General features: G+C 46.2%; 1 protein-coding gene across 1 annotated transcript in view; it reads left to right on the top strand.

The window, feature by feature from the left end:
• LOC138299901 (C4b-binding protein alpha chain-like) overlaps nucleotides 1-25,557 on the top strand; it is a 552,670-nt gene that overhangs the window by 285,563 nt on the left and 241,550 nt on the right. Inside the window, exon 10 of the mRNA XM_069238606.1 lies at nucleotides 15,906-16,082. Within this exon, the coding sequence (XP_069094707.1) occupies nucleotides 15,906-16,082 (177 nt within the window). The remainder of the gene's footprint in view (nucleotides 1-15,905; nucleotides 16,083-25,557) is intronic.

Here is a 25,557-nt window from a genome sequence, read left to right as displayed (position 1 = left end):
ATAATAAAATTGGCTAGGGCACCTCCTCCGTGAAGAAATTTTTTAATAGACGAGCGAAGACCTGGTCAATATCAAAAACACATGTAGAGTGAAAGGGAAGTATTGGTCCCACACTTTTTGAGTGATGTAATGTGTGAGGTCATAAGTAGTGCATGGTGGGGCACAAGTTATAGGTAACTCAGTAAACTATAACTGGCCTATCTATCTATCTATCTATCTATCTATCTATCTATCTATCTATCTATCTATCTATCTATCTATCTATCTATCTATCTATCTATCTAACTATCTATCTATCTAACTATCTATCTATCTGTTACCTAGGTAGTTAGTTATAGTTAGGACCTAGTTTCCATAGGAAAAAGCATTTTTTGTTTTGCCAATGACTTTGGCGCCAGGCCCTGCGGCCATCCTCGTCCATGCACAGCCAAAGGACGTGCGTGAAGAGGGTTGGATTAATGTAAGGTAATTTAATATTATTTAACATTTTTTTAAAAACGTAGATATTCATTGAAACAAACAAAGGTTACAGAGACGTTATAGTTAGGTTCTGAATTTACACACACAGAACCATAGAAATTCTGCAGTTATAGTTAGTTATTTCAACACCTATGCACTCTGCATGGAGTTTATTAACTCACTCACACGGCTAAGGAATAGCACTTATTTTTTAGGATATTTTAAACTTTTTCACAGATGGTTTTGTATCTTGTTTTGGGTATTAGGACCAGTGAGTTGGTGAAAGTACTCCAATCAGACTTTAGGTGCTGTGAAGGTCCTTTAGGAGTCCACAGCTCACCCCAAGATTCCAGAAGCTCGGAGTTGCTCCTTGAGGGTGCTGACTCCAACTCCCAGAATGCACTTGGCTCAAACTCCAAAATGCTCACTGGACAGTGGTCAGTTAGTCAGTTTCTTCAGGATTTGATGCAGAGGACTCTGGGTAGCTATATTGCACCTGTAGCAAACAGGTAGTCCCTCCTTGAACCAGTTAAACCAGGCAAAGTCCTTCTTGTGGTGAAGCCCAAGTGTGCAGCTGGTATAGTCCTTCAGAGTGCAGTGTCCGGGTGCAGGTCAGGGCAGTCCTTCTTCTTTTGATGTTCTTCCTTGTAGGGATCTGAGGTATGGGTGCAGCTCTGCCATATTTATCTTTGCTCCTGGGTGAAAAGCGGAGGGGGGCGGGTATCCAATCAGGGGCAGGCTCCTTCCCCCTTTGATGACCTTTTCCTGGGAAATGTGGCAAAAATCAATCCCCGGGAGCAACATTCCTCAAAAATCCAACATGGCTGAAAGTGATTTTTGGAGGTCAGATCTGGCTGAGCCCACCCACTAGTGTGGCTAAAAATCCTAAACACACCGCTCTCCTGCCCTCTGCTATTTTAAAAAAGAGGGCACCTAATTGTGTGTGGTTGTAGGATGTGAGGGAGGTGCCGGGTTGCTCCAAATGTCCTTCCCTACCTTAGAAGACCAGTTTGGCAGCCTCCCTTCTTCCTGCTACCCCTTCTGCTGAGGCAGATCTCCTCTCCAAGGCACATCCTTTGTGTTCAGCCCAGGCCACTTCACATCTCAAGGCAGCCTGGCCAGGCTACCAGAGGCTGGCCAATCAGATAAAGGAACAACAGAGCCGAAGTTGTCAACTTTCTGGTAGAGTTTTAAAACTCTTTACTTGAACTAATAATATTAAATCCAACAATTGTAAATTGTGGGATTTATTATAACAATTAAGTTGATACCAAACTCGAGGTATCTGACACTTAAGGGGACTTTGTTAATTAAAATAAAGCCTCCTCAGTTTCGCCTATGAAGCAGTTCACCACAGTGAGGGAAAAATGAATGTGGCTATTTTATTTCACCAGGTTTTATAAAACATTTTTTATAATGTCCCTGCTTATACTTACATGGCACTCAGCCCTAGGGGCAAATCGGGCACCATAAAGACGACGTATATGTAAAAAATAAGGTAGTTTAAGGCTTTGGAAGTACTTTTAATTCCAAAGTCGAATTTGCATATAACTTTAGGTTAAAAGCAACCAACAAGACAGGCCTGCCTTTGAAATGACACTGAGCATCTCAGCAGTACACCTATGAGGGCTCTATCTATGCTGTGGTCCCTAAACCTACATGCCCTACCATATAATAGGGACTTATAGGTAGGTTGATGCTGCCAATTATAATTTGCATATCTACTTTACACAGAGCACTGGCGCTGGTGCTGGTAAGCAGTACCCAGGGAACAGCCAAGAGTCAGTAACCACCAGTATCTGTCCAAAAGGTTTGGCGGTGACCATGGCAAAAAGCAGGACTTTCCTACAATAAGTGTGTTCCAGGGTGTCTCACTGTATGCATCAGTGTATACCTGGGTATGTTAGTGTATGAATCAGTATGCCCCTGGGCGTTTCAGTGTATGGAGAAGTATGTGCCTGGGTGTCTTAGTGTGTGCATCAGTATTGCCTGGCTGTCTCAGCATATGCATCAGTGTGTGCAAGGGAGTGTCAGTGTATGCATGAGTTTCTGCCTAGGTGTCTCAGTGCATGCGTCAGTGTCTGCCTGTGTTCATGAGTGTATACATCAATGTGTGCCTAGGTGCCTTATTGCATACATGTGTGTCTGCAGTACAGTGTCTTTTAGTATATTCATGAATGTGTGCATGGGTGTGCCAGCATATGCATCGGTGTATGCCTGGGTGTGTCAGTGTATATATCTGTGGGTACCTGGGTGTCTTAGTGTATATGTGAGTGTGTGCCTTGGTGTCTCAGTGTATACATGAGTACATGCCTGGGTGTGTCAATGTATACATGGTGGTATACCTAGGTATGTTATTGAATGCATTAGTGTTTCAGTAGTTGCTTCAGTGTCTGCATTGGTGTATGGATGGGTGTTATTACTGTTTACTAATTTTGTTCTTCCTCATTTAGTGATCACTATAATGTTCCTTATTTTCATCATATACCCTTCATTTATATTCCCTTTCACTTTTTGTAAACACCCTACTCACTTTTATCTACCTTACATACACTCATGACTTTTCTAACAATTTTTTTAAAGTACATCTTAATTCTCATAACTATTAAATGTATTTTTGCACTGTACTTTTCTTTCTCAGTATCAGTTAGAATCTCTCCTCACTGAAGATGCAACCAAACAAGCACAAGAATGGTACACCACTCTCATACAAGCGAATCATTAATGACAACCTTTTCTACTTTGCTTTCAAGGTTATTCAGTCAGAAAATGAATCACATTCCCCCTTTCATATTTAACTTATGACCGCCTCTAAATGGTCAGTATTGTTAACCCTTTCTAACACTCCTCTAAAGAAAGCCAATTTGGTAAGGTTTTGGCTATATCCCCCGATATGCTGTGGCGATCAGTGGGACCCCCTATGTAACTTCATGATGGATCCCCAGATCCACGCACGATCCATGCAGGAGCAAAAGAATACTTCTCATAATCTCTGCGTACACAATGTCATGTATACTCCATTTGGTATAGACAACTAAATTTGCACCCAACCAATCCTTATTCAGCATTGAGGCAATGAGGGACCGCCATTGATACTAACGTATAGGAAAGAAAGTGAAATGACTGAGAAAATCTTTAGAAGATATTGGAAGATTCTAAGGAGTGATCCGGATTTGAAACAAATAATAGGAACAAGACCGCAAATAACATATAGGAGATCAAAATCCCTAAAAGACATGTTGGTCAAGAGCCATTATGTAGAACATCCCAGAACAAATTGGCTAAATAAAAGTGCAACAGGGTTTTATAAATGCAACAAGTGCAAGGTATGCCAAATTAAAAAAAACACAAAGGGGGTCATTCCAACCTCGGCGGTAAAAGGCGCTTACCGCCGTGCAGAAGACCGCCATGACACCGCCGCGGTAAACCGCAACGGTCATTCTGACCGATAACAGGCAAACCGCCAAAATACAGACATCCACAAAAGTCCGCCACACCAAAGGCCAGCGAGAAACTGGCGATGACCAAACCTCCACCGTCACGCCAACAGAAATACGCCCACACTATCACGACACACGAATCCACACGGTGGTCTTTCAACCGCGGTATTTCATTGGCGGTATACACCGCTGCGCTCGAAATACACACCACTCCCACACACCCAATACAATATATAACACACACCCACATCACCCACAAACCTCCACTCCTAGAGATTTGTAAACACGCACCGAGAAAAGACATCCGAGCACCCAGACGCCCAATTCACTGTCACCCAGCAATATTTGCACGCACTTCACACAACACAACAATACACATCACCACACTTAGCACCACACAATCCACCCTACACATCACCCACTCCACCCCATGGCACCGCGAAGACACCCCAGGTTCTCTGATGATGAACTCAGGGTCATGGTGGAGGAAATTGTACGAGTAGAGCCACAGCTGTTCGGGACACAGGTGCAGCACACCACCATTGCCAGGAAGATGGAGCTATGGAGCAGAATAGTGGACAGGGTCAACGCTGTGGGACAGCACCCAAGAAATCGGGACGACATCAGGAAGAGGTGGAATGACCTACGGGGGATGGTGCGTTCCATGGTATCCAGGCACAACATTGCGGTGCAGCGGACTGGCGGCGGACCCCCACCTCCTCCCCCAGAATTTACAACATGGGAGGAGCAGGTCTTGAACATCCTGCATCCTGAGGGCCTCGCGGGAGTAGCTGGAGGAATGGACTCTGGTAAGTCTCATCTTCACTACTTCATCCCCCCCACCCCACCTGCATGCCAACTCATACCCCCACCCTCACCCCCACCCCCATCACACCTACTCCTTGCAAATGTCTCACCATCACAACCCACCCATCCCAAAACCTAGCCCTGCATGCGTCAACAAAGCATGGACACCCATCACCAAAGCATGCCCACTGCACATGCACATACACCCCCCCCCCAAACCACCGTCACAACAGCCCCCACAAAGGAATGCCAGCACTGGGGTACACGGGCACCCACCCATTGCACGCTATGGCACACACAGAAGCAATAACCATACTTTTATACCCCTGCAGGACCCGAACGGCAGGTCACCGCGCAGGAGGGTCCACAAATGTCCACTCCACCCCCAGAAGATGCCCACAGTGATGACAGCAGCTCTGTCTCCCTGGATCTAGATGACCAGCCCGGTCCATCGGGGACCTCGGGACAGTCGGTTCCCCTCAGACAGCCACAGGCCACAGCAGACCTTCCCCCCTCTGGGGACACCAGCACAGCACCCACCCAGCGGGCCCATACCTCTGTCCCCAGGACACGTCAATCAGCGGTGTGTCCACCACTACAGGGAACCCAGGCTAACCCAACACCCCAACAACAACAGGGACCTGGGGGCAGTGATAGTGGGCACACAGTCCAGGGGACAGAGGCCCAGGGAAACAGGGGAACTGGGAGGGCTGCTGTGCGACAGGGGGGGGACAGGCCCAGGGAACCCACTCTCCACAAGGCCCTCTCCTCCATCATGGGAGCCTACCACCACTCCCAGGAGACGATGGCGACGGTCCTGGCCAGATTTCAGGAGATCCAGCTTCTGCAGGAGCAACAGTATATGGGGTTCAGGGAGGAACTAAGAAACATCAGTTCCGCCATAGGTACCATCGTGGTGGCCCTGAATCAGGTAGTCACCACATTGCGGGACACTGTGGCATCTCAAAGGGCCCCTGACACTAGCATGGACCAAGAACTGCCTACCATCTCCGCCGGCGCTTGTGGACAGGAGGCCCCGACACAAGACCAACAGGCCACCAGAACCCCACCCCCTGCAGAAGGAGAACCACCCCGCAAGTGGACCCTGAGATCCAGGAAGAAGACAGAGTAAGATGTCAAGACCCCCGCCAGCAAAGGATACCGCCCTGATTGTCATCCCACTGTCCCACATTGACACCCTGTCCAACCTTAAACTGCCCCTGCTCCACTTTCCACAGGCATTTGGACAATGCACCTGTGATACTGATAGTCTGGACTCTGCCATGGACAATCCTCCACCATCACCCCTCACCGATTTGCAACCACCCACCAATTTAGAGCACTTGAATAAACACACTTATTGCACAAAACAATCTGGAGTCTGGCTGTGATTTTGAACAAATGTATTAGACATGACCGTGCCAAAATGTTCATTTACATTGTGATGCCAACAAACCGCTGTCACACAGCTGTAGTCCATGGGGAAACAAAGCAGATGTCACGCAGTGGGGCCCACATCTCTGAAAACGGAAGGGAAAGTCACAACACAGTTACCGTACACTGGGGGAAAAAGTCAGACAGTAGAGAGGTAGGAGTCTTTAAGTAAATCTAATATGCCGGTGTGTACTCTTACCTGTGTGTCATTGAAAATACTGCTGTATTACTGTGTTCCTGTTCTCTATGTCGTCCTCTTCGGCTTCCTCCTCTTCACTCTCCACAGGCTCCACAGCTGCTACAACACCACCATCTGGACCATCCTACTGCAGAAAAGGCACCTGGCGTCGCAAAGCCAGGTTGTGAAGCATACAGCAGGCCACGATGATCTGGCACACCTTCTTTGGTGAGTACATTAGGGATCCACCTGTCATATGGAGGCACCTGAACCTGGCCTTCAGGAGGCCAAAGGTTCGCTCGATCACCCTCCTAGTCCGCCCATGGGCCTCATTATACCGTTCCTCTGCCCTTGTCCTGGGATTCCTCACTGGCGTCAGTAGCCAGGACAGGTTGGGGTAACCAGAGTCCCCTAATAGCCACACATGGTGCCTCTGGAGTTTACCCATCACATACGGGATGCTGCTATTCTGCAGGATGTAGGCATCATGCACTGACCCAGGGAACTTGGCATTAACATGGGAGATGTACTGGTCAGCCAAACACACCATCTGTACATTCATGGAATGATAACTCTTCCTGTTCCTGTACACCTGTTCACTCCTGCTGTGGGGGACCAAAGCAACATGTGTCCCATCAATGGCACCAATGATGTTGGGAATATGTCCAAGGGCATAGAAATCACCGTTCACTGTAACCAAATTCCCCACCTCAGGGAAAATGATGTAGCTCCGCATGTGTTTGAGCAGGGTAGACAACACTCTGGACAACACCTTGGAAAACAAGGGCTGGGACATCCCTGATGATATGGCCACTGTTGTTTGAAATGACCCACTTGCAAAGAAATGGAGTACTGACAGCACCTGCACTAGAGGGGGGATCCCTGTGGGTTGGCGGATGGGTGACATCAGGTCTGGCTCCAGCTGGGCACACAGTTCCTGTATAGTGGCTCGGTCAAGCCTGTATGTCAGTATGATATGTCGTTCCTCCATTGTCGACAGGTCCACCAGCGGTCTGTACACGGGAAGATTCCTCCATCTCCTCGCAAGTCCCAGCGGACGGTGCCTATGAAGGACAACAGCGAGCACAGAGTCAAACAACCCACAGGTATGTTCCCACAGCTTGCACATAACACGATTCCCAATGCATTGAAAGGTTTGTATGAGTGTTGATGCAAGGCCTAGGTATGTGTGACGCGGTAGAAATTAAGCCATGTGGGCCCTTGAAATGGCGGCTGCCTGACCTGTGAAGTGTGACAGTGGGATGTGAGGTCAATGCACTGGCGTGGCACACCGTGGCGGTAGGCGGTCGAAGACCGCGGCGCAAAGCCGCATTGGTTAACATTGAACCCGATGGGTTTCAGGAGCCAATGACGATGTGCGCCGGCGGTCGTGGTACGCACTGCCGCGGTACGCACCGCCGCAGGCGTGACCGCCATTTTCTATCTGCTTAATCACTCGATACCTGATCTTCCACAGGAGAGGACCTACACTGCAAGTGCTGCTGTGACCTTGGTCTGGAAGAGACAATGGCTCATGCGACTGGGGAAAGGGCCCCTGCCTTCACTGCGGAGGAGTTGGAGAAACTTGTGGATGGGGTCCTCCCCCAGTATGCGCTACTCTACGGTCCTCCAGACCAACAGGTAAGTACACTGGGACCATGCTTAGTGGGCAATACCTGTGTTGAGTGGGGTGGATGAAAGATGGTGGGGAGGGGAGCGATTGAGGCATGCATCAAACGACAGATGAGAGCATGTGCCACATGGCAAGGGTGGGGATGGGGGGGCCACTCACATCGAGCATGCAGAAGGTGATGACTATTTTTCTCTCCCTGTACATGTCACATAGGTCAGCACCCACCAGAAAGTCGCTATTTGGCGTGCCATCGCCAAGGACGTCCGGACCCTGGGGGTCCACAACAGACGGGGCACACACTGCCGGAAGAGGTGGGAGGACATCCGACGCTGGAGCAGGAAGACGGCGGCGGCTCAGCTGGGGATGGCCTCCCAACGTGGGAGGGGTGCCAGTAGTACTTTGACCCCCCTGATGTCCCGGATCCTGGAGGTGGCCTACCCCGATTTGGATGGGCACGTGAGGACATCACAGCAGACACAAGGGGGTGAGTACAAACACATTCTGCTGACTTTGCGCGCAGTGGAGGTGTCTGGGTGGGGGAGGAGGGCTGTGGGTATCCCTAGGCCAGGGCGATTTCTGTAGGCTAGGCCCCTCCGTAAGGCATGGCCCTGTGCCCCCGCCCCCCACCTCTGTAGGGTGCCAAGTACAGGTATCCATGGCCCTGTGTCATCTATGTGTGCAGTTGTCGTCCATAGGCTTGTAGGCCATGTCCCACGGATTGCGTAGTGGACCCCAAGTGCGCGGCGTAGTGCAGGGGGCTTCTGTGTCTGTCCTCTCCACCAACGGTGTCGCCAATGCATGCACTCAACATGTCTTTATTTCTCCCCCCCCTTTTTTTGTGGTCTTCCTGTTCATGTGTGCATTAGCATCATCAGGCGGAGGAGAAGTGGCATCGGAGCACGAGGGAGCTGCATCCCACATGGACCTGGAGGGCCATAAAACGGAGTCCGAATACACCAGTGGGACGGAGGGCGAGGGGAGCTCCACAGCAGGGACTCGTGCTGATGTCAGTGACAGCGACTCGTCCTCTGAAGGGAGCTCCCTTGTGGTGGCGGCAACATCCGTGCCCCCCGCAACAACAGGTACAGCCGCCACCCAGCGCACCAGCACCACCCTCCCAGCAGCCCCTCAGCGTTTGCCCCGTGCCCGCTCACCCAGGAAGGTGGGCATCTCCTTCGCCCCAGGCACCTCAGGTCCTGCCCCTGTCACCCCTGCTGCCCTCAGTGAGGAGGTCATTGACCTCCTGAGGACCATCATTGTTGGGCAGTCTACCCTTTTGAGTGCCATCCAGGGTGTAGAAAGGGAGGTGCACCAGAGTAATGCATACCTGGAGGGCATTCATTCTGGTCAGGCTGCCCATCAGCGATCGTTCAACGCTCTGGCCTCAGCACTGACGGCAGCCATTGTCCCTGTCTCTAGCCTCCCCCCTCCAACTTCCTCCTCCCAGACCCAATCCCCTGTACCTCTGCCTATCCCAGACACACCATCAGACCAGCCTGCACACACTCCAACACCCAAGGGAAGCTCATCCAGACATAAGCGCCACACATCACACAAGCATTCACACAAGCAACATCCACATGCAGACATAACAACACCCACTGCCTCCACTGTGTCCCCCTCCTCCTCGTCTCCCTCCTCCGTCCCTGTGACGTCTCCACTCACACTTGCATGCACAACATCTTCAGCCACTACGTCCATCACCAGCACACCCACCAGAACACTCCGCACATGTGCAGTCACCACCCCCACTACCATTTACACGTCCCCTGTGTCCTCTCCCAGTGTGTCTGTCACCCCCTCTTCCAAACTACACAAACGCAGGCAGCCACCCACCCAACAGACATCCACCTCACGACAGCCTCCAGCCCAAGCACCTGCACCCAAAGACACCAGACTTCACACTCCTACAACCACATCCTCTTCCTCCACTCCCATACCCACTACACCTACCCGTCCCTCTCTTTCGAAATTGCTTTTCCTTTCCAACCTTAACCTCTTTCCAACAGCTACCCCACCCCGTCCATCTCATAAGACTCCAATCAGCACCTCAGCCACCACAAAACCGGGACCTATAAAGACTGTTTGCCATGGACTGTGGAGTCCCCCACCCTCAAGGGCAACCAGTTCAGCTAGGAGCCAAGGCACGGCCAGCCCACCCCCGGAAAAGCATCCAAAGATTGCCAGTGCCCGGCGCGAGAGGCCAAAGACACCAGGGACCAAAATCCCTACCATGGCTCCGTCAGGAAGTGGGGTGCCACCTGGCACACCGCCAAAGGTGGGAAAGGGCCACAGGCGAACAGGGAAGGGTGGGAAGGGCAGCACGCCCGACAAGTCCGGCAGCAGGCCAGCTGGCCAGGAGGGCCCCACCAGCCCCATCCCAGGTGTGCAGGAGGACACCCACAGGCCCGGTACTGCAGCCCAGGAGGGCCCCGCAAGCCACGTTCCAGGTGGGCAGGAGGACACCCAGAGGCCCGGTACTGCAGCCCAGGAGGGCCCCGCAAGCCACCACACAGATGGGCAGGAAGGCCCCGCCAGCCACATTTCAGGTGGCGAGTGACATCCATGCCATGGCCGGATCCGCTGACCTGGACACTCATCTCAAGCACCGCTGAACTGGGCCCTTTCACTCAAGCACCGCTGAACAGGGCCCTTCATCTCAAGCACCGCTGAACAGGGCACCGCCGTCTCAAGCACCGCTGAAGAGGGCACCGCTGTCTCAAGCACCGCTGAACTGGGCCCTTCATCTCAAGCACCGCTGAACAGGGCACCGCCGTCTCAAGCACCGCTGAACAGGGCACCGCCGTCTCAAGCACCGCTGAACAGGGCACCGCCGTCTCAAGCACCGCTGAACAGGGCACCACCGTCTCAAGCACCGCTGAACTGGGCCCTTCATCTCAAGCACCGCTGAACAGGGCACCGCCGTCTCAAGTACCGCTGAACTGGGCCCTTCATCTCAAGCACCGCTGAACAGGGCACTGCCGTCTCAAGCACCGCTGAACAGGGCACCACCATCTCAAGCACCGCTGAACAGGGCACCACCGTCTCAAGCACCGCTGAACTGGGCCCTTCATCTCAAGCACCGCTGAACTGGGCACCGCCATCTCAAGCACCGCTGGCCCATTGGCAGAAGGAGCAGGCCCTCATCTGTGTCGGGCAGGGCTGCACGAAGCACTCTGGGCACAAAGCCCCCTCCAGAACCAGTGGAGACTGTCATCCACTTGTGAGACTGTGGCTTTGCACTCCCCAGGATTGAACAGTGGGCAACCCACCCACTGTAGAGACTTGAGAGACTGTGGCTTTGCACTCCCCAGGATGGCACAGTGGGCAAACCACCCACTGTTGAGACTTGAGAGACTGTGGCTTTGCACTCCCCAGGATGGCACAGTGGGCAACCCACCCACTGTTGAGACTTGAGAGACTGTGGCTTTGCACTCCCCAGGATGGAACAGTGGCCATGGAGGCCCCTTGTGGATCTGGCGTCGTGGACTCATCTGGCTGAGGTGCCCCCCCTTCCCTTCCCCCTGAGGTGCCTGTAGTTTTGCTATCTGATGCCCCTGCAGTGTTCTCTCCGTTGGTGTCAGGTATCCTGTGTGGGCTTTGCCCATGTGATTTGGGCCCAGTGGTCCACGGACAATGCCTGCAAAAATTATCGGACTTTTAATATTTATGTATATAATAGTTTTAGATGTGTGATATATTTATAAGCCAGTGATACAATATATTCGACTGTTTATGATCATTTCCTTTGGTCTTTGCATTCTTCTGGGGGGTTTGGGGGGTGTAACTGTGATGTATTGCTATGCATTGATGTGTGTGTTGTAGTGGGTGAGGGTGGGGATGGGTGTGTCGCGTATGTGTGTCCCCGTAATTTTTCCCCTCCTCCCTCCCCTGTGCCGTAGGTGCAGTACTCACCGTAGTCTTCTGCGCCGGCGTTCGTGCTCCTGGTAGAGGAGCAGGAAGACAATAGCTAGGAGGATGTGGAGTTCGGGTTCCATGCTGTCCAGATTCCTCGTGGGGTGTATGGAGGTGAGCGTTTTCCGTTCGAAATGGCTGTTTCCGCCGTGTTTTTATCGGCGGGGCTACCGCCCCGGAAAAGGTGGCAGATTGGTGGGTTGTGATAGGGTGGGCGGGACATTGTCTCCCGCCTGTCTGTTGGCAGTGACCGCCGCGCTGTTTGTTTGTCCCGCCGTGGCGGTCGGAGTGTTGAAGTGGCGGTCTCTGTTGGCGGTTTCCGCCAGGGTCGGAATTCAATTTTTTTAACCGCCAGCCTGTTGGCGGGTTAGCCGCCGCTTTAACACCGACCGCCAGGGTTGGAATGACCCCCAAAGTCTTTTTTAGACTACAAAGGAAGAGAAGTACAGATTATGCAAAAATGTACATGTAATAGTCAATTTGTGGTATATTTGATCCAATGTGAATGTGGATTACAATATGTGGGAAGTACAATATGCCCACTGAAGAAGAGAATATTGGAACATATTAGAGCAATCCAACATCAAGATCGTAGCTATGCAGTGGCTAGACATCATAATAAATGCAACACCACAGATTGGAGAAGTATATCATTATTTGGTTTGGCACCGATGAATGTTAATAAACGTGGAGGAAATAGAACCTTACTGTTGAGACAGCTTGAAAGCAGATACATTATTCAACTCCGTACAAGGATTCCGTACAGGTTGAATGTTAACGAAGAACTCTTTGTACATCTATAAGGGATAAATAACATCAATAGTGGATAGTGAAAGTGGTTAGTGTAATATTGAATCAAATGACTATTAGAACAGCAGGGTCATCCATTGATAAATGCGAAGTCTCATATTGGTTTGCAACATAATTATCATGAAATAGTATCATTGCTTGAATAAGGAGGATATGGATAATATAATAATTCTACATGTGGGGATAGATATGATTTATATAAAATATTTAAAATCTATTATTGGAATGAATCTTTGATGTAGGATTGGAGAATATGGCTGTGGATGCCATTTTAAATAATTAGTCTTATTGTTGAGAAAACAACGTACTTCATTTGCAAAGGCACTTAGCCGATTATTATATAACAGGTATTGAAATATGCAATAAGCAGCAATGAATAATGTGAATTGGTTGAATTTTTTGCAATTGTAAGACAAAACACTAAGGGGGTCATTCCGGCCAGGGTCGGCGGGAGCACCGCCGACAGGCCGGCGGTGCCCCGCAGGGCATTCTGACTGCGGCGGTTCGGCCGCTGTCAGATGCGGAAAACCGGCGGTCTCCCGCCGGTTTTCCGCTGCCCATGTGAATCCTCCATGGCGGCGGAGCGTGCTCCGCCGCCTATACCGCCATCCTGTTCCTGGGGGGTCTCCCGCCAGGAACAGGATGGCGGTATGGGGTGCCGCGGGGCCCCTGGGGGCCCCTGCAGTGTCCATGCCAATGGCATGGGCACTGCAGGGGCCCCCGTAAGAGGGCCCCACTTAGTATTTCAGTGTCTGCTATGCAGACACTGAAATACGCGACAGGTGCCACTGCACCCGTCGCACATACCCACTCCGCCGGCTCCATTTGGAGCCGGCTTCCTCGTGGGGAGGGGTTTCCCGCTGGGCTGGCGGGCGGCCTTCTGGCGGTCGCCCGCCAGCCCAGCGGGAAAGCCATAATGGCCTCCGGAGCGGCCATATGGCGGCTCCCTCCACGCGGGCGGCGACCGCCGCCTGCGGGGGTCAGAATGACCCCCTAAGTTACAAGCAATCATTAGAAATATAAATCCATTCAGCGCATAAATAAGTTGGTTGATAATAGATTACGATGAGGCCCATGATAATCTTATCTTCCTTAAAATTGAAAATATTTGAATGAAAAATATTTTATATGGTGAAAATTGAGTTTTTGCAAAACAGCAATGAATATGCTAAAATACGGAGAGAATGTATTGGGTAGGAATTCTAGCTGTGTGTAAGCAATTACTATTAATCTAGCATTTTGCAACGATCATTGTACATTCTTTCAATTTTATGATTTAGATTTGTGTGATTTTGTTACCAGCACTGGCAGTTGAGTGAGCCTTTGAGAAAATGACTCTGACCATTTGGATTATATATATATAATATATATATATAATATATATATATATATCAAAGAAAATGTTGTTATAGTTGGGTATGATAGAAAAAAACACTGAAGTTCACCAGTTACAGTTCAGTGACCTAACATAACTTGCAGCCCCATCCGCACTGCTTATGATGTCACATATTTCATCACTCACGACATGTTAAATCACATCATTGATGATATCACTGATGCTATCTCAAATGACATCACTGAAGGCCTTACCAAAGAATGTGACAGTGTGCTCAATGTTTATGTGACTGGAAGGTACTGCAAGCTACACATAGACCCGATTTTCAACTCTCTACTGCTAACGGGAATAACCTTTCACAGCATGGAAGACGGGAAGTAGGTGTGTCACATCACTCACATTTAGTAAATACCATGCTCTTTTGTTATCTGATATTAAGGTGCCTAAGAAATAAAATAACTGTATACATTACTGCAACCAGCAACCTATTACGCCTTGAATGCACTCCAAAAATGTGTTTGGTCATTATTTATCTTAATGAAATGTGCCTGTTAAACACCTCATCAGACATGGAATTTTAGGTCAAAGGCTTCACATTGATGCCCTGAATAAGGCTAGCATAGCTATGCCATATGGACAAGCCATTTTACATTGCAAACAAACACTAAACATATTCCTGAGATTAGAAGAATAGCAAAGACCATTATACAATTCCTATAATCATTTTGCAACTTATATTGACTGTAAATTGGTTACCAATATATTATGCACTTAAAACTTTACTGGTAGCTTCTTTGTATGTAATAGAACTTTCACAATACTGAATCAGACTTGTCTCCAGGACTTTGCTATTATATTGTGTTCTTGTATTCATGTACATATACTCAAATCTATAGAATTGTGGGCCCTTTACTACCAACTTTCCGTTTTTAAAATGATCTTGGGGTTTATAAAGTACTTTGAGCAGTAGTATCTCTGATGATATCATCAATGATGTCCTCAATGATGTAATTTGAGATGTCATCAGTGACCCCCCCCACCGCTTTCACATATACACTGACTAAACCTAATCTGTATATGACTATGGCATAATGTGTGTCGTCATATGGAGTGCATTACGGGGCACAATTTATAGTAAGCTCACTAGTGCTTAATTTGTAAATAAAAACGTTCCGGTGTCCAAAACCGTCCTCTTAACCACGTGGCTGCTGATGTGGGATCACAGAATACTGAGGCAGCATAATCCTGAAGCCACGTCTAGCCTCTTCAATCCATTACCAGCCCCTCCATGCCCCTTCAGCTCACTCTAGAAGCTTTCTACTTTCTCCCTTTGTGACGCTTTTTTGTTTTTCTCTTCCTATGTCTTTCACATATATGTGTCTTTTGCTCGTAGCAAATGCTTGAACGCAGAAGAATAAGCGGCGGCCCTAAAAAATAAGTGCCCGTGCTCAGCACCGAAAACAACAAGCACAAATAAAGCACTGAAGCTCACTGAACTAAAACTGGAGAATAGAAAACCATTACGAGCTTCTCCTCATCTCTCGCTAAAATTCCACCACTCCCTGTGCTACTACAGTACAGTAGTATGAGTAACTCAGGGTGCTAGTATAGGTAACTCAAGCTCAGGATAACAGGGATTAAAGCAAGACCCTTGAAAAATGAGACATCAAAAGGGAATCTGCTCTTCTGGTTTTGATTCACCGGGTACTCTTTATCTTTCCATGGTAGTTCACCCGGAGACTGGATCTGATACTTGTGTGGCCTGATAGAGCAGTTTCCCAAGGGTTCAAAAGGAAGAATAGATAAATAGGGTTGAGTCTGACCTGTATGGAATGTGATGGTTGGTTCTTGGTTGTCCTTTGAGCAATCACAAGTATTTTTTATTACTTGCAGATCTCCGTTGTCAACTTCCAGCCCTAGAAAATGGAAGAATATTAAACGCCAATCATCAGTATACAATAGGGGAAAAACTGTTTGTTTCCTGTAATCCAGGCTTTCGCGTGAGTGGCTCCAATCGAATTACATGCGGTGAAGGTAATGATTGGCATCCACCAGCCCCATGGTGTCGCCGTAAGTACTGACAAATAGAAAGTGGTTCGAGTTACAGTTCAATTTCTTTGTTCATCTTACTTTACTGTGTTCTTGTTCGCTTCTTTATGCTTGTTACCATTTATTAATCTCATATTATGTGCAAGAGCAAAAGTCTCAATATGTCCCAAAACAGACATGAAAAGCTCCTTCAGCCTTGTTTTTTTCTCTGCTTTCAAGTGCTTACAGTTATGCATATACGGAAAGAAAACACCCGCAAATGCCAGAATGGCAATGAAAGTATGGACGGGAGATGATACTCATGCCTGAGCAGGAACAATTTGGGATGTCTGTGTGACTCCTGAAAATATGCTGTTACCCTAGTCAGATGAGGTTACTGCAAAGTATGTTTCATGCCCTGTCACTAGGTGCCTTAAAGTGCAGCAGATGAGTCCAATAAATTCAGGTTCAGGGTAAGCTCAGCTAAAAGAGAGATGCTCTGACACAATAGCTGGATATGAGAGAAGGGAATGAGGCTTTATCTGTGTTGTTATGAGTACATGCATTTATCTGACCGCTAGTTATAAGGCCCCTGTTCAGGAACTATCTCACTGCCCTTTCCCTTTCTTAAATACTTAAATACTGCTCTTGGTTCAAAGATTCGGGAATGGTGGGATTATCCCTTGCAAATGTGTTTTTCTCACATGGTAACTGCTAATGTTTGGTTGATTTTAAATGTGAGCAGGTTTGTGAGCACCTGCCAAAGGCGATAGACATATTTTTTAGCAGTCACTACATATTTGCAGATAGTCTTCCATAGCGAAAATGAATGGAGAGTTAACCCTGTCAAAGGCATGAGTAAGTCCATTTTCAGGATGTAAATAAGGAAATAGCATTTTCAAAAGTGATGTGTAAGTGAAGGGGCGTTTCAGGGGGAAAAGGTTACTCATGCGGAAGCAAAAAAATAGATATACATTTCCTTTTGTGCAAATACATGTGCCTCTTGGCACATCTGGGAATCTGTGGCAGTCCTAGATCCCTTAGTGTACTCCTGGAATTGTCTGTGAAGCTCTAAAGAAATGTCAGAAATTTACTTGCCTTTCTCTTCTTTTGTGCCACTATTATATACTCACCCCTTATCTTCTCCCTTTCTTTCATTCTCTGTATTTTCTTTTTCCCCGTAATCCCCACCTACATCCACTTCAGGCTCTCACCACTATTTGCCTGCTCTCCATCATTGGCCTGAAATGTTGCTGTGTTCCCTCTGTTTGTGCTTGCCATCTTTGTTTTACTTCCCTTTCTACTGTTCCTTCTATGTTTCTTTTTTCTAGTGTCTCAAAGAATATTTATTCAGTGATACTATATAAAACCCCAAAAATAAATGATCCAAGAAATTAGGAGGGTCAAACTGCATGTTCCGTCATGTCGATCAGTTCCTGACGTGAATGTCACAGTCTAATACAGGTGCTACAAAAGAAGACACTTCAACTTTCTATCATTACCATTGTTACCTGGCCACGTAGGAAGCTGTCGAAATCCATGCTTATGCCCCCTCCTGTCATTTGGTAAGCATGGCAAACCTGTCTTCATCTACAGCTGTCTCGCTTCCTGGGAACCATACCCTTTCCTCTAGCCAGGCTTTTATCTTGGCAGCACCAGCGTGCCCTTGATGGTCGAGTTCAATGACTTGCTTTCACATTTGCTGCACCATTATGCACAATCCAAGTAGGAGGAGCCCATCCACCAGTATGGCAAATACCTCTCGCACTCTTTATTGCTGGCTAATTTTCATCCGTTCCGTCTGTCCGGATCATTTGGTTCCACCCAGAAAGTTTTTCCACTGGGGATGTTGCATGGCTTTGATTGCTTTCTGTATGCATCAATTCTCACTGAATGCTGCCATTCTTTCTTCCAGGTCCATCTCTTCTGGGCAGGCCACCTGTATTGCCAAGTGAAGCCCTCCATGACCTTCTCTTGCTTGGCCATGCTCTCTCATATTCTGGCTGAGGGAGTCAGGCAAAGAGTCCGCTGGGTTGTGGGTCCCTGTTCTGTACACCCCTATGAAGTCATGGTTCTCGAGTTGGACTGCCCATCCTTCTATTTTTGGGGTGTGGCACTGTGCCTGCAAATGGGGGAAGTAGCAGCTTTGATCTGTCATTGTTCGAAACTCCCATCCATATAGATAGAGGTAGAAATGGTGACAGGCCCATTTAGTGGCTAGTGCTTCTTGGTCTATTTGGGCGGAGTCCATCAGGGTCCTGCCCTGCCTTGCTTCCATGTACCTGATGCCCACTCTTTTGTTAATATGGCTTCTCCAAGCCCTACTAGACTGTCATCCTCAATTAACTCCAAATGTATGTCTGACTTTACGCATGTCATGATGGAATCATGGAGTAGTGCTTTCTTGATCTCATGAAATGCTGTTTCCACTTTATTAGTCTACTCTCATCAGGCATTCGCCTTGATCAAGGCCTGTAGGAGTTCTGCATTGGATCACTAGATTAGGTGCAAACCATCCAGAATATGTGGTCATGCTAATGAAACTTCTTATTTTGGTGCTGTTTTTCTGTTCTGGGGTATTTGGCTTTGGCCTTTTGAGAGTCGACATCCATGGAAAGGCCATGCCCAAAAACATCAATTTGATTCTTGAAGAATGAACATTTCTTCTTGTGTGGCATAAGCCCATGATGTATTGGTGTTGTAAGCATTGTACTTAGGCAGTTGTGATGGTCCTCCAACAGGGTTGAGTGTATTGCTGATATTCAGCACTGCTTCCAGTCTTGATAAGGTTTCCCTGGTGGCATTCTAGAAGACTATAGCCCCTGATAATATCCCGAAATTGAACTTTTGGTACCACCTCAGCCCTAGGTGGGAGGAAAACCTGGTGCTACACCTAAACTCGGGATCCAGCATCAGCTGGTGGTATCGTCCATTTAAGTACAACTGGAAGAACCTGTGCCCTCTATTCGGGTCTGCAATAATGTCATCCTTGCTGTGCATTAGGTGTCTCTCCCACTGTAGGGCCTTTTTGGGAAGCCTCATGGCTATGTTAAGCCAGATGGCCTCTAGCCGCTTTGGTTTTGTAGTGATTAGCATGGGATATTCCCACAGACAGGGACCTGACACCTTCTCTATTACTTCCAATTGCTCCAGTCACAGAAGCTCTTCTATTAGCGGCTGGAGGTAGATGAAACATCACTCACCTATGTCCAAGGGATATGAGAATTGTTTTGTGAATTTGTGGTTTTGGAGCATAAACTTGGATGGGTCTTGGTTGGTGTTTTTGTGCTCTGATGTGCTGGACCCTGCTATGGACAACTGGGATGAGGAACCCCCTGATTCCCTGAAAGGACTAAGGACTCTTCCCCAGTTGATCCCAGGATCAGTTGGTCTCTCTAAGGGCCAGTGAGGTTGGCCCCTTTATGCCCCCTGAGTACCCTTTGGGGAAGGCTCTGGACTTCTGTGCCAGAGACAAAGACCAGTAGGAATGCTAGTGCCGGCACCCAGGAGAACCAGCTCTCTGTGGATTACACTACTTTGCCCCTGCAAATGCCTCTGGTGGCTAGAACTCACCACCAGGAGGAAAATGTGCTCAGGTCCCAGGCCTAGCTTTCCCCATGCTGCTGCATCACACTTGTTCCTGTCTTCTCCTTGCTTTTCCCCCTCTTTTATGTGTGCCTTCTCCTTGCTTTTCCCTCATTTTCACCACTTTCTCCTTACTTTTTGCCCCGTTTTTTATGTGCCTTCCCTTGCCTTTCACCGCTTTCTCCTTGCTTTTTCTCCCTTTTTTGTGCAGCCTCCCCATGCAAGTCTGAACCATCACCACTATCAGAATTCCGAAGGGCCATCAAGACTTGGCTGTTCAAATGAGCCTCTGAGGCCTGCAAGCTATGGAACTCTCAGGATCTCTTCTGCCTTTGCATCATAGATTTGTCTGCAAAGAAGACTAGGCCTAAATCTTCCACTTTGTGACTGTGAAATGATTTTCGTGATTTGAAAACAGACTTGCTTCTGACTGTCCTTGTTTCTGACTGTTATTTCAATTATGCCCACGAGAGGCATGTATTATCATAATGATGTGCCACAGAGGCAGCTTTGCCTTAATTGTTTCGTACTGCTGTGTGCTCATTACATTCAGGGATGCCCTTCCTGTCAATTAGGGCTTAGATTGCTTTCCGTTCCACCAGGATGGTACACATTGGGGTGTTTATCTTAAATATGTCATTCTCTTTGTTGCCGTCTCATTCATCTTTGGCAGCACCCTGTCTGGGTTTTCCACTGTCTGAGCGGTTGTCATCCAGGGTCAGTAGTGGAGGTAGAGCCAGTGTGAGGTGCAAGCATCCTTGAGGTCTTTTCCCTTTGTCACTGCTTTGGAACACACTTGCGAAGTGGCTAGGTTTCCCACACAAGGAGTAAACTTTCCCCTTTGTTGGGCAGCTGTCGGTCTGCATGCACCGCTGGTCCTCAGTTGAGGCACTGATTTGATGCAGAGTTATGTGGCCATGCTGGCTGGTTTTGAGGTGACTCATCAGCTCATCTGTTGGATAGTTCATGGGACTTCACTAAAATGAAGATGTCTTCTAACTTGATGTCTGGCAGCATCAGATGCCTGAGCGCCGGCGATCTGTATCCTTGGATTAGCTACACTATCACCTTCTTTGTTTGGTTGCAGGAAATCAATCAATCATTTCATCATCGCATGGGCTAGCTTGACGGAACATGAATTGCTCATAATTGGGGTTCAGATGCAGGTTTAAGAGGGTGTTGAGTGCTGCAACAGTGTGTCATTTGTGTATCACCAAGTAACGTATCTTGATTTGTTTGAGCCTATTAAAATCTTTGTTTCCATCACACAATACAAATAGATGTGCTTCATTTTTGCTTTCTTAACTGCTGAATGTGAACAGTACATTGACAGTATTTACATTTTTTTATGCACTGAAAATCAACATTCCAACAGCCTTTCCTTCCACATTATCTGTATCCCAGCAAGATTGTCAAATAATTCACATTATTTTTCTTTCTCTGACTGCAAAGTGAGATGAGTTTGCAAACACCAATTCACATGTTAAAAAACATAAGTAGCAATTTGTCAGTACATTTAGACCTCTGTCTTTGAAGCGCAGAAAATGTGACAAAATAAATACAGAAATTAAAGGTATCTATAAACTGCTTAGACTTTCTTGACACACCCAACATTAGCTCATGATCACCAGTGGATCTTAATCCATAGTTTGGAGGGAAACACTGCGATAGTATAACAATGCGAGCATCCTCACCAGGTACATCTATTTCTTCTCTTCATTTCTCGTATTTGGTACTCCATATTCTACACTGATGCTTGTTTCATTATATACATTATGGGTTAGACGTATGAGGCTTTATTTAGTTCGCAAATGGCCCGATTCTCAGAATATTATCAGAATCAGGCCGTTTGTGACCAGAAAAAAGCATTTTCCTTTATATCAAACCCTGTTTTGCGATTTGGTAACATATTATTGAATCACACAATAAATTAGTGATTTGCTTTCAGGAAGGGGCGTGTTAAGGGCGTCCCTTCCTAATAGCAACACGTAGTGGTGTGTATGAATGTTTTGCGACTGAAATGTGGTTGCAAAATATTCACTTTTTTACAACTAAATCCAATTTGGTGGTAACCAATTTGCAAATGGGAAGGGGTCCTCATTGGACCTCTTCCTCTTTGTGAATGGTCGTTAAACATTTTTTAAGAGCAGGTAGTGCCTATTCTTAAAAAATGAAAAGAAAAGAATGAAAACAAGCTGCATTTTAAAAAAAAGTTGCTTTATTTAAAAGCAAGCACAGACATGGTGGTCTACTGTCCCCAGTTGGCCACCATCCCTGTGTTTTTAGCTATTTCCAATGGGCGACCTATTTCATTAATATTAATGAGGCAGGTCAATGGCGACCTACTGGAAATCACAAACAGTGTAAAACACACTGTTGTACATAGCTGTTTGCGATTTCCTAATAGCAAACTGCAATAATGTACTATTCGGAAATCACAAACCAAACCCTACGTACATCGGACCCAATGTGTTTTATTTATTCCTACCAATCGCCCATTTAACATAATTATGTAGACAGTTTTGATGTATTTTCCAAATCCACTAATTAGAAATGCATATACGCCATTGTCCTTATTCAGAATGTTCTTGGAGCCCAAACTGAGCCACTAAATCCACCTGGTCTCCTTTTTGCCTTAAAAGTCTTTCTCTATTTCCACGTCTTATATGAGGTAATACTAGATCAGATGCACAGACAACAAAGTCTTGTTGGTTTCTTTTAAGTTCAGAAATAATGTGCATTGCTGTGGTACATCATGCCACTTTCATCTATGGATAATTAGAGAGCACACACCATACTCCCAGTATATCTCTTTCCACAAGAGAGCTCAATCATGTACATTACAAATATATTCAGACACTTCAAGAAATATTTAATGTCATCGTTTATCCCTTGTTCTCACCACTGATTTTAATCACACTTTTTTGCAAAATTACATATTTTACAATGTCCGCAAAAGAAAACATCATTGGGGAGATGAGACAACGAAATTCGTATTTCAACATCCTTATTTTTAAAATAACTTTATACAGTAAGTGTGTACGATTGAACAATGTTATCCTCTTTCGACTTGCTTTCAAATTCTGCAATCTGTATCGATGCTGTACAAATCGTTTTGTCATAGACCTCTTTTCGTGAAAACCAGTTTCACTACCGCAAATTCTCTCGGCCCTTGAATATTCCCTATAGGGAATGTCTTCAATTATTTTTAGGGAGACATGAGGATGCACATAATATTCAATTTAAGGCAGTGTCCTATGATACCGGTAGTAATTTTACCATCAATGATTTTAGCTTCAGTGTCTAAGAACACAATTCTCTCTTTACTTTTAGTTAGGGTCAATCTTATATTGCTGGGATTGTTATTCAGCAGCTCGAAATAGTTATCTTGTGTAGATTCAGTTCCATTGCAAATGACGGAAATGCCATCAATGTGACGAAGCCGAGAGCAAATATGAATCATGTAATTTAGATTGTCTTCTCGATAGGTATGATTGTGCTCACAACATTGCATTCTTAGATTTGCCTGGGGCAGTGTGAATCGACAGCCCATAGCAACTCCACTTGTTTGTAGGAAAACATCTTTATTGGAGACAAAGTAGGTATGTGTAAGTACAGCATTTATTATCATCCAAATTATATCTGAATGTTGTAAAGAACGCACCAACTTTGTCTTCAGAAATGATTCAAATGCTGTCATGACATCTTCACAGTGAGAAGATGTGTATAAGCTACAGACATCCACGGTTACCAGCCATTTGACTGGCTTCTACGCAAAGGTTTATTTAAGAAGCACACGTTACATGAGGAATTTATCAACCAAGATCACTAGGTTCTCAGATAGAAACTCTCTCTATACCTCATATAATCAGCCTCCTATGCCGGTTCTCACTTGTTTAAGTATTTTTGGCAACGAATTAAAAGCTGAGATTTTCGGTTTTAAATGTGCTAAATATTCCCTTTAATTTCCAAGAGGATATTTGCCTCCAGCCATGGCTGTACCAGTTCTATTAACGATGTTAAAAAACTATTTGTAGTGGTCCTCTGATAGTTTTGTGTATATTTTCCCATCATTTAAATGTTTATGGGCCTCACTGAGATAACCTTTAGTATTAAAAATTACTCACTTTATCAGTACTCTTCTCGTTAATACTGATTTGTCAGCACAAATCTTCTGATTAGATTCTTCTTAGTATTCTGTTTATTGTTAAATCTGAATCTATATATCACACATGCAGATCTTCTCAAATGATTAAATTATGCAAAAATCATCCTCCTAGGGAATAATCTCAATTTTGTTCTAATTATATTCCTAAATGTTAGTGTTAGATGAATGTCTGATTTTCTTGCTACATAATTTCTTAGTGTCAGAGAAGTATCTGTCATCAGTAACATAGTCACCATATCGTCAAACATATGCTGGAACAAATCACACAGAATTTTAAGAGTTTCCAAATCACACACATTATTGTCCTCACATTCTTTTGTCTCAAACTACTTTTGTAACTTTAAATTTCTAGTGAATCGAAAAACAAATCAACTTGAAAGTCCACCAGCTAAATATCCCTCTTAGGGGCGTAGCTCGAGCCCTTTTCAAGGATTCTCAGTTTCTCTTACAAGAATTGGCTATTCAACATATTACATACAATTGAATAGCTCCCTGCATGTACATTTGACCCCTCTCAGATCATCTGGTCTGCATTCCTCTTTTTGATAGTAAGAACTGTTCATGTATTACTTCTTACCATTTTGTAATTCTAGGTCAGGATTTTTACATGTGGGAGAAATGCACATAGTAAACCTAAATGGTCCTCTTTAAGCCCAGAAAGTAGTTCAGAGTTTTATATCTCCAGTATTTCTCCAGTTCTTACCTACTTAATTTCTCAAAACGACTGAATGTACTATTCACATCTGTTGGATTATCACTGAGCTCATCTACAACCTCGGACACGTTTTTTTTTACAAAACTTGCTGCCACTGCACTTCTAGTCTACTCCAGGAGAGGCATATTTGTGCTTATTATCTCTATTTTCACTTCTAAGCTCCTTAAATCTCTTAAGATTTCAGTAGCAAATTTTGATGCCAGCTCAATAAGCCCTTCCAGAGGCCAAAAACAGGAACACCTGGGGATATGGGGAGCTAGAATTCGTGAATATGCTGCCCAGCCGATTACCACCAGGTCTCTTATAGGTGTTAGTGCATAGCGCAAAATTCATCAGCACACTCTGGCCCATATTTATACATCTTTTGCGCCGCATTTGCTTCATTTTTTGATACGAAAGCAGTGCAAACTTACAAACTATAATGGTAATTTGTAAGTTTGTGCTGCTTTTGCGTCAAAAAGTGATGTCAATGTGCCGCAAAAAAGTATAAATATGGGCCTTTGTTTGCTTTCTATCATGTGTCAAACTGGAGAGTCAAGCTTGGATGGAAGAAATCAACCCACGCAGTCTTGGTGCCAATGCTGCGTAAACCTGAGTTTCAGAAGATTTAGAAAACTCTGCTAGACATTAGCTTTGTCGCACCTTCCAATTACTGTTTCAGGGAAACAGGGCATTTTTTTGTGAGCACAATCATTTATGTATAGCAAGAAATGGATATTGTAACCCCAGGCAGAGACAAGCATTGGCAATGCCAATAGGTTTAGGTTATGATTGAAAGTGCCTTTTGTGCAATTGACAGGTTTAAGCCTTCAATAAGTTATCAGATCTCATCTCTGTCATTCATCTTTACACTCATGCATTCCTTAATCTATCCATCAACTCATTCTTGCATCCACCCTCTGATAAAATCCCAATAAAACATACCCAAACTCAACATCAAATGCAAGATAAGTTATAAGAATACAAATAGAAAAAAAACATTCTGCAGTGTGTCACGCCCTCCCCAGCCCAGTAGCATGCACAAGAACACACCACACACCCAGTTTGTT

This window comes from Pleurodeles waltl, chromosome 6, assembly GCF_031143425.1.
Source record: "Pleurodeles waltl isolate 20211129_DDA chromosome 6, aPleWal1.hap1.20221129, whole genome shotgun sequence".
Classification (NCBI taxonomy): Eukaryota; Metazoa; Chordata; class Amphibia; order Caudata; family Salamandridae; genus Pleurodeles; species Pleurodeles waltl.
This window is presented reverse-complemented; position numbering and strand designations above follow the sequence as displayed.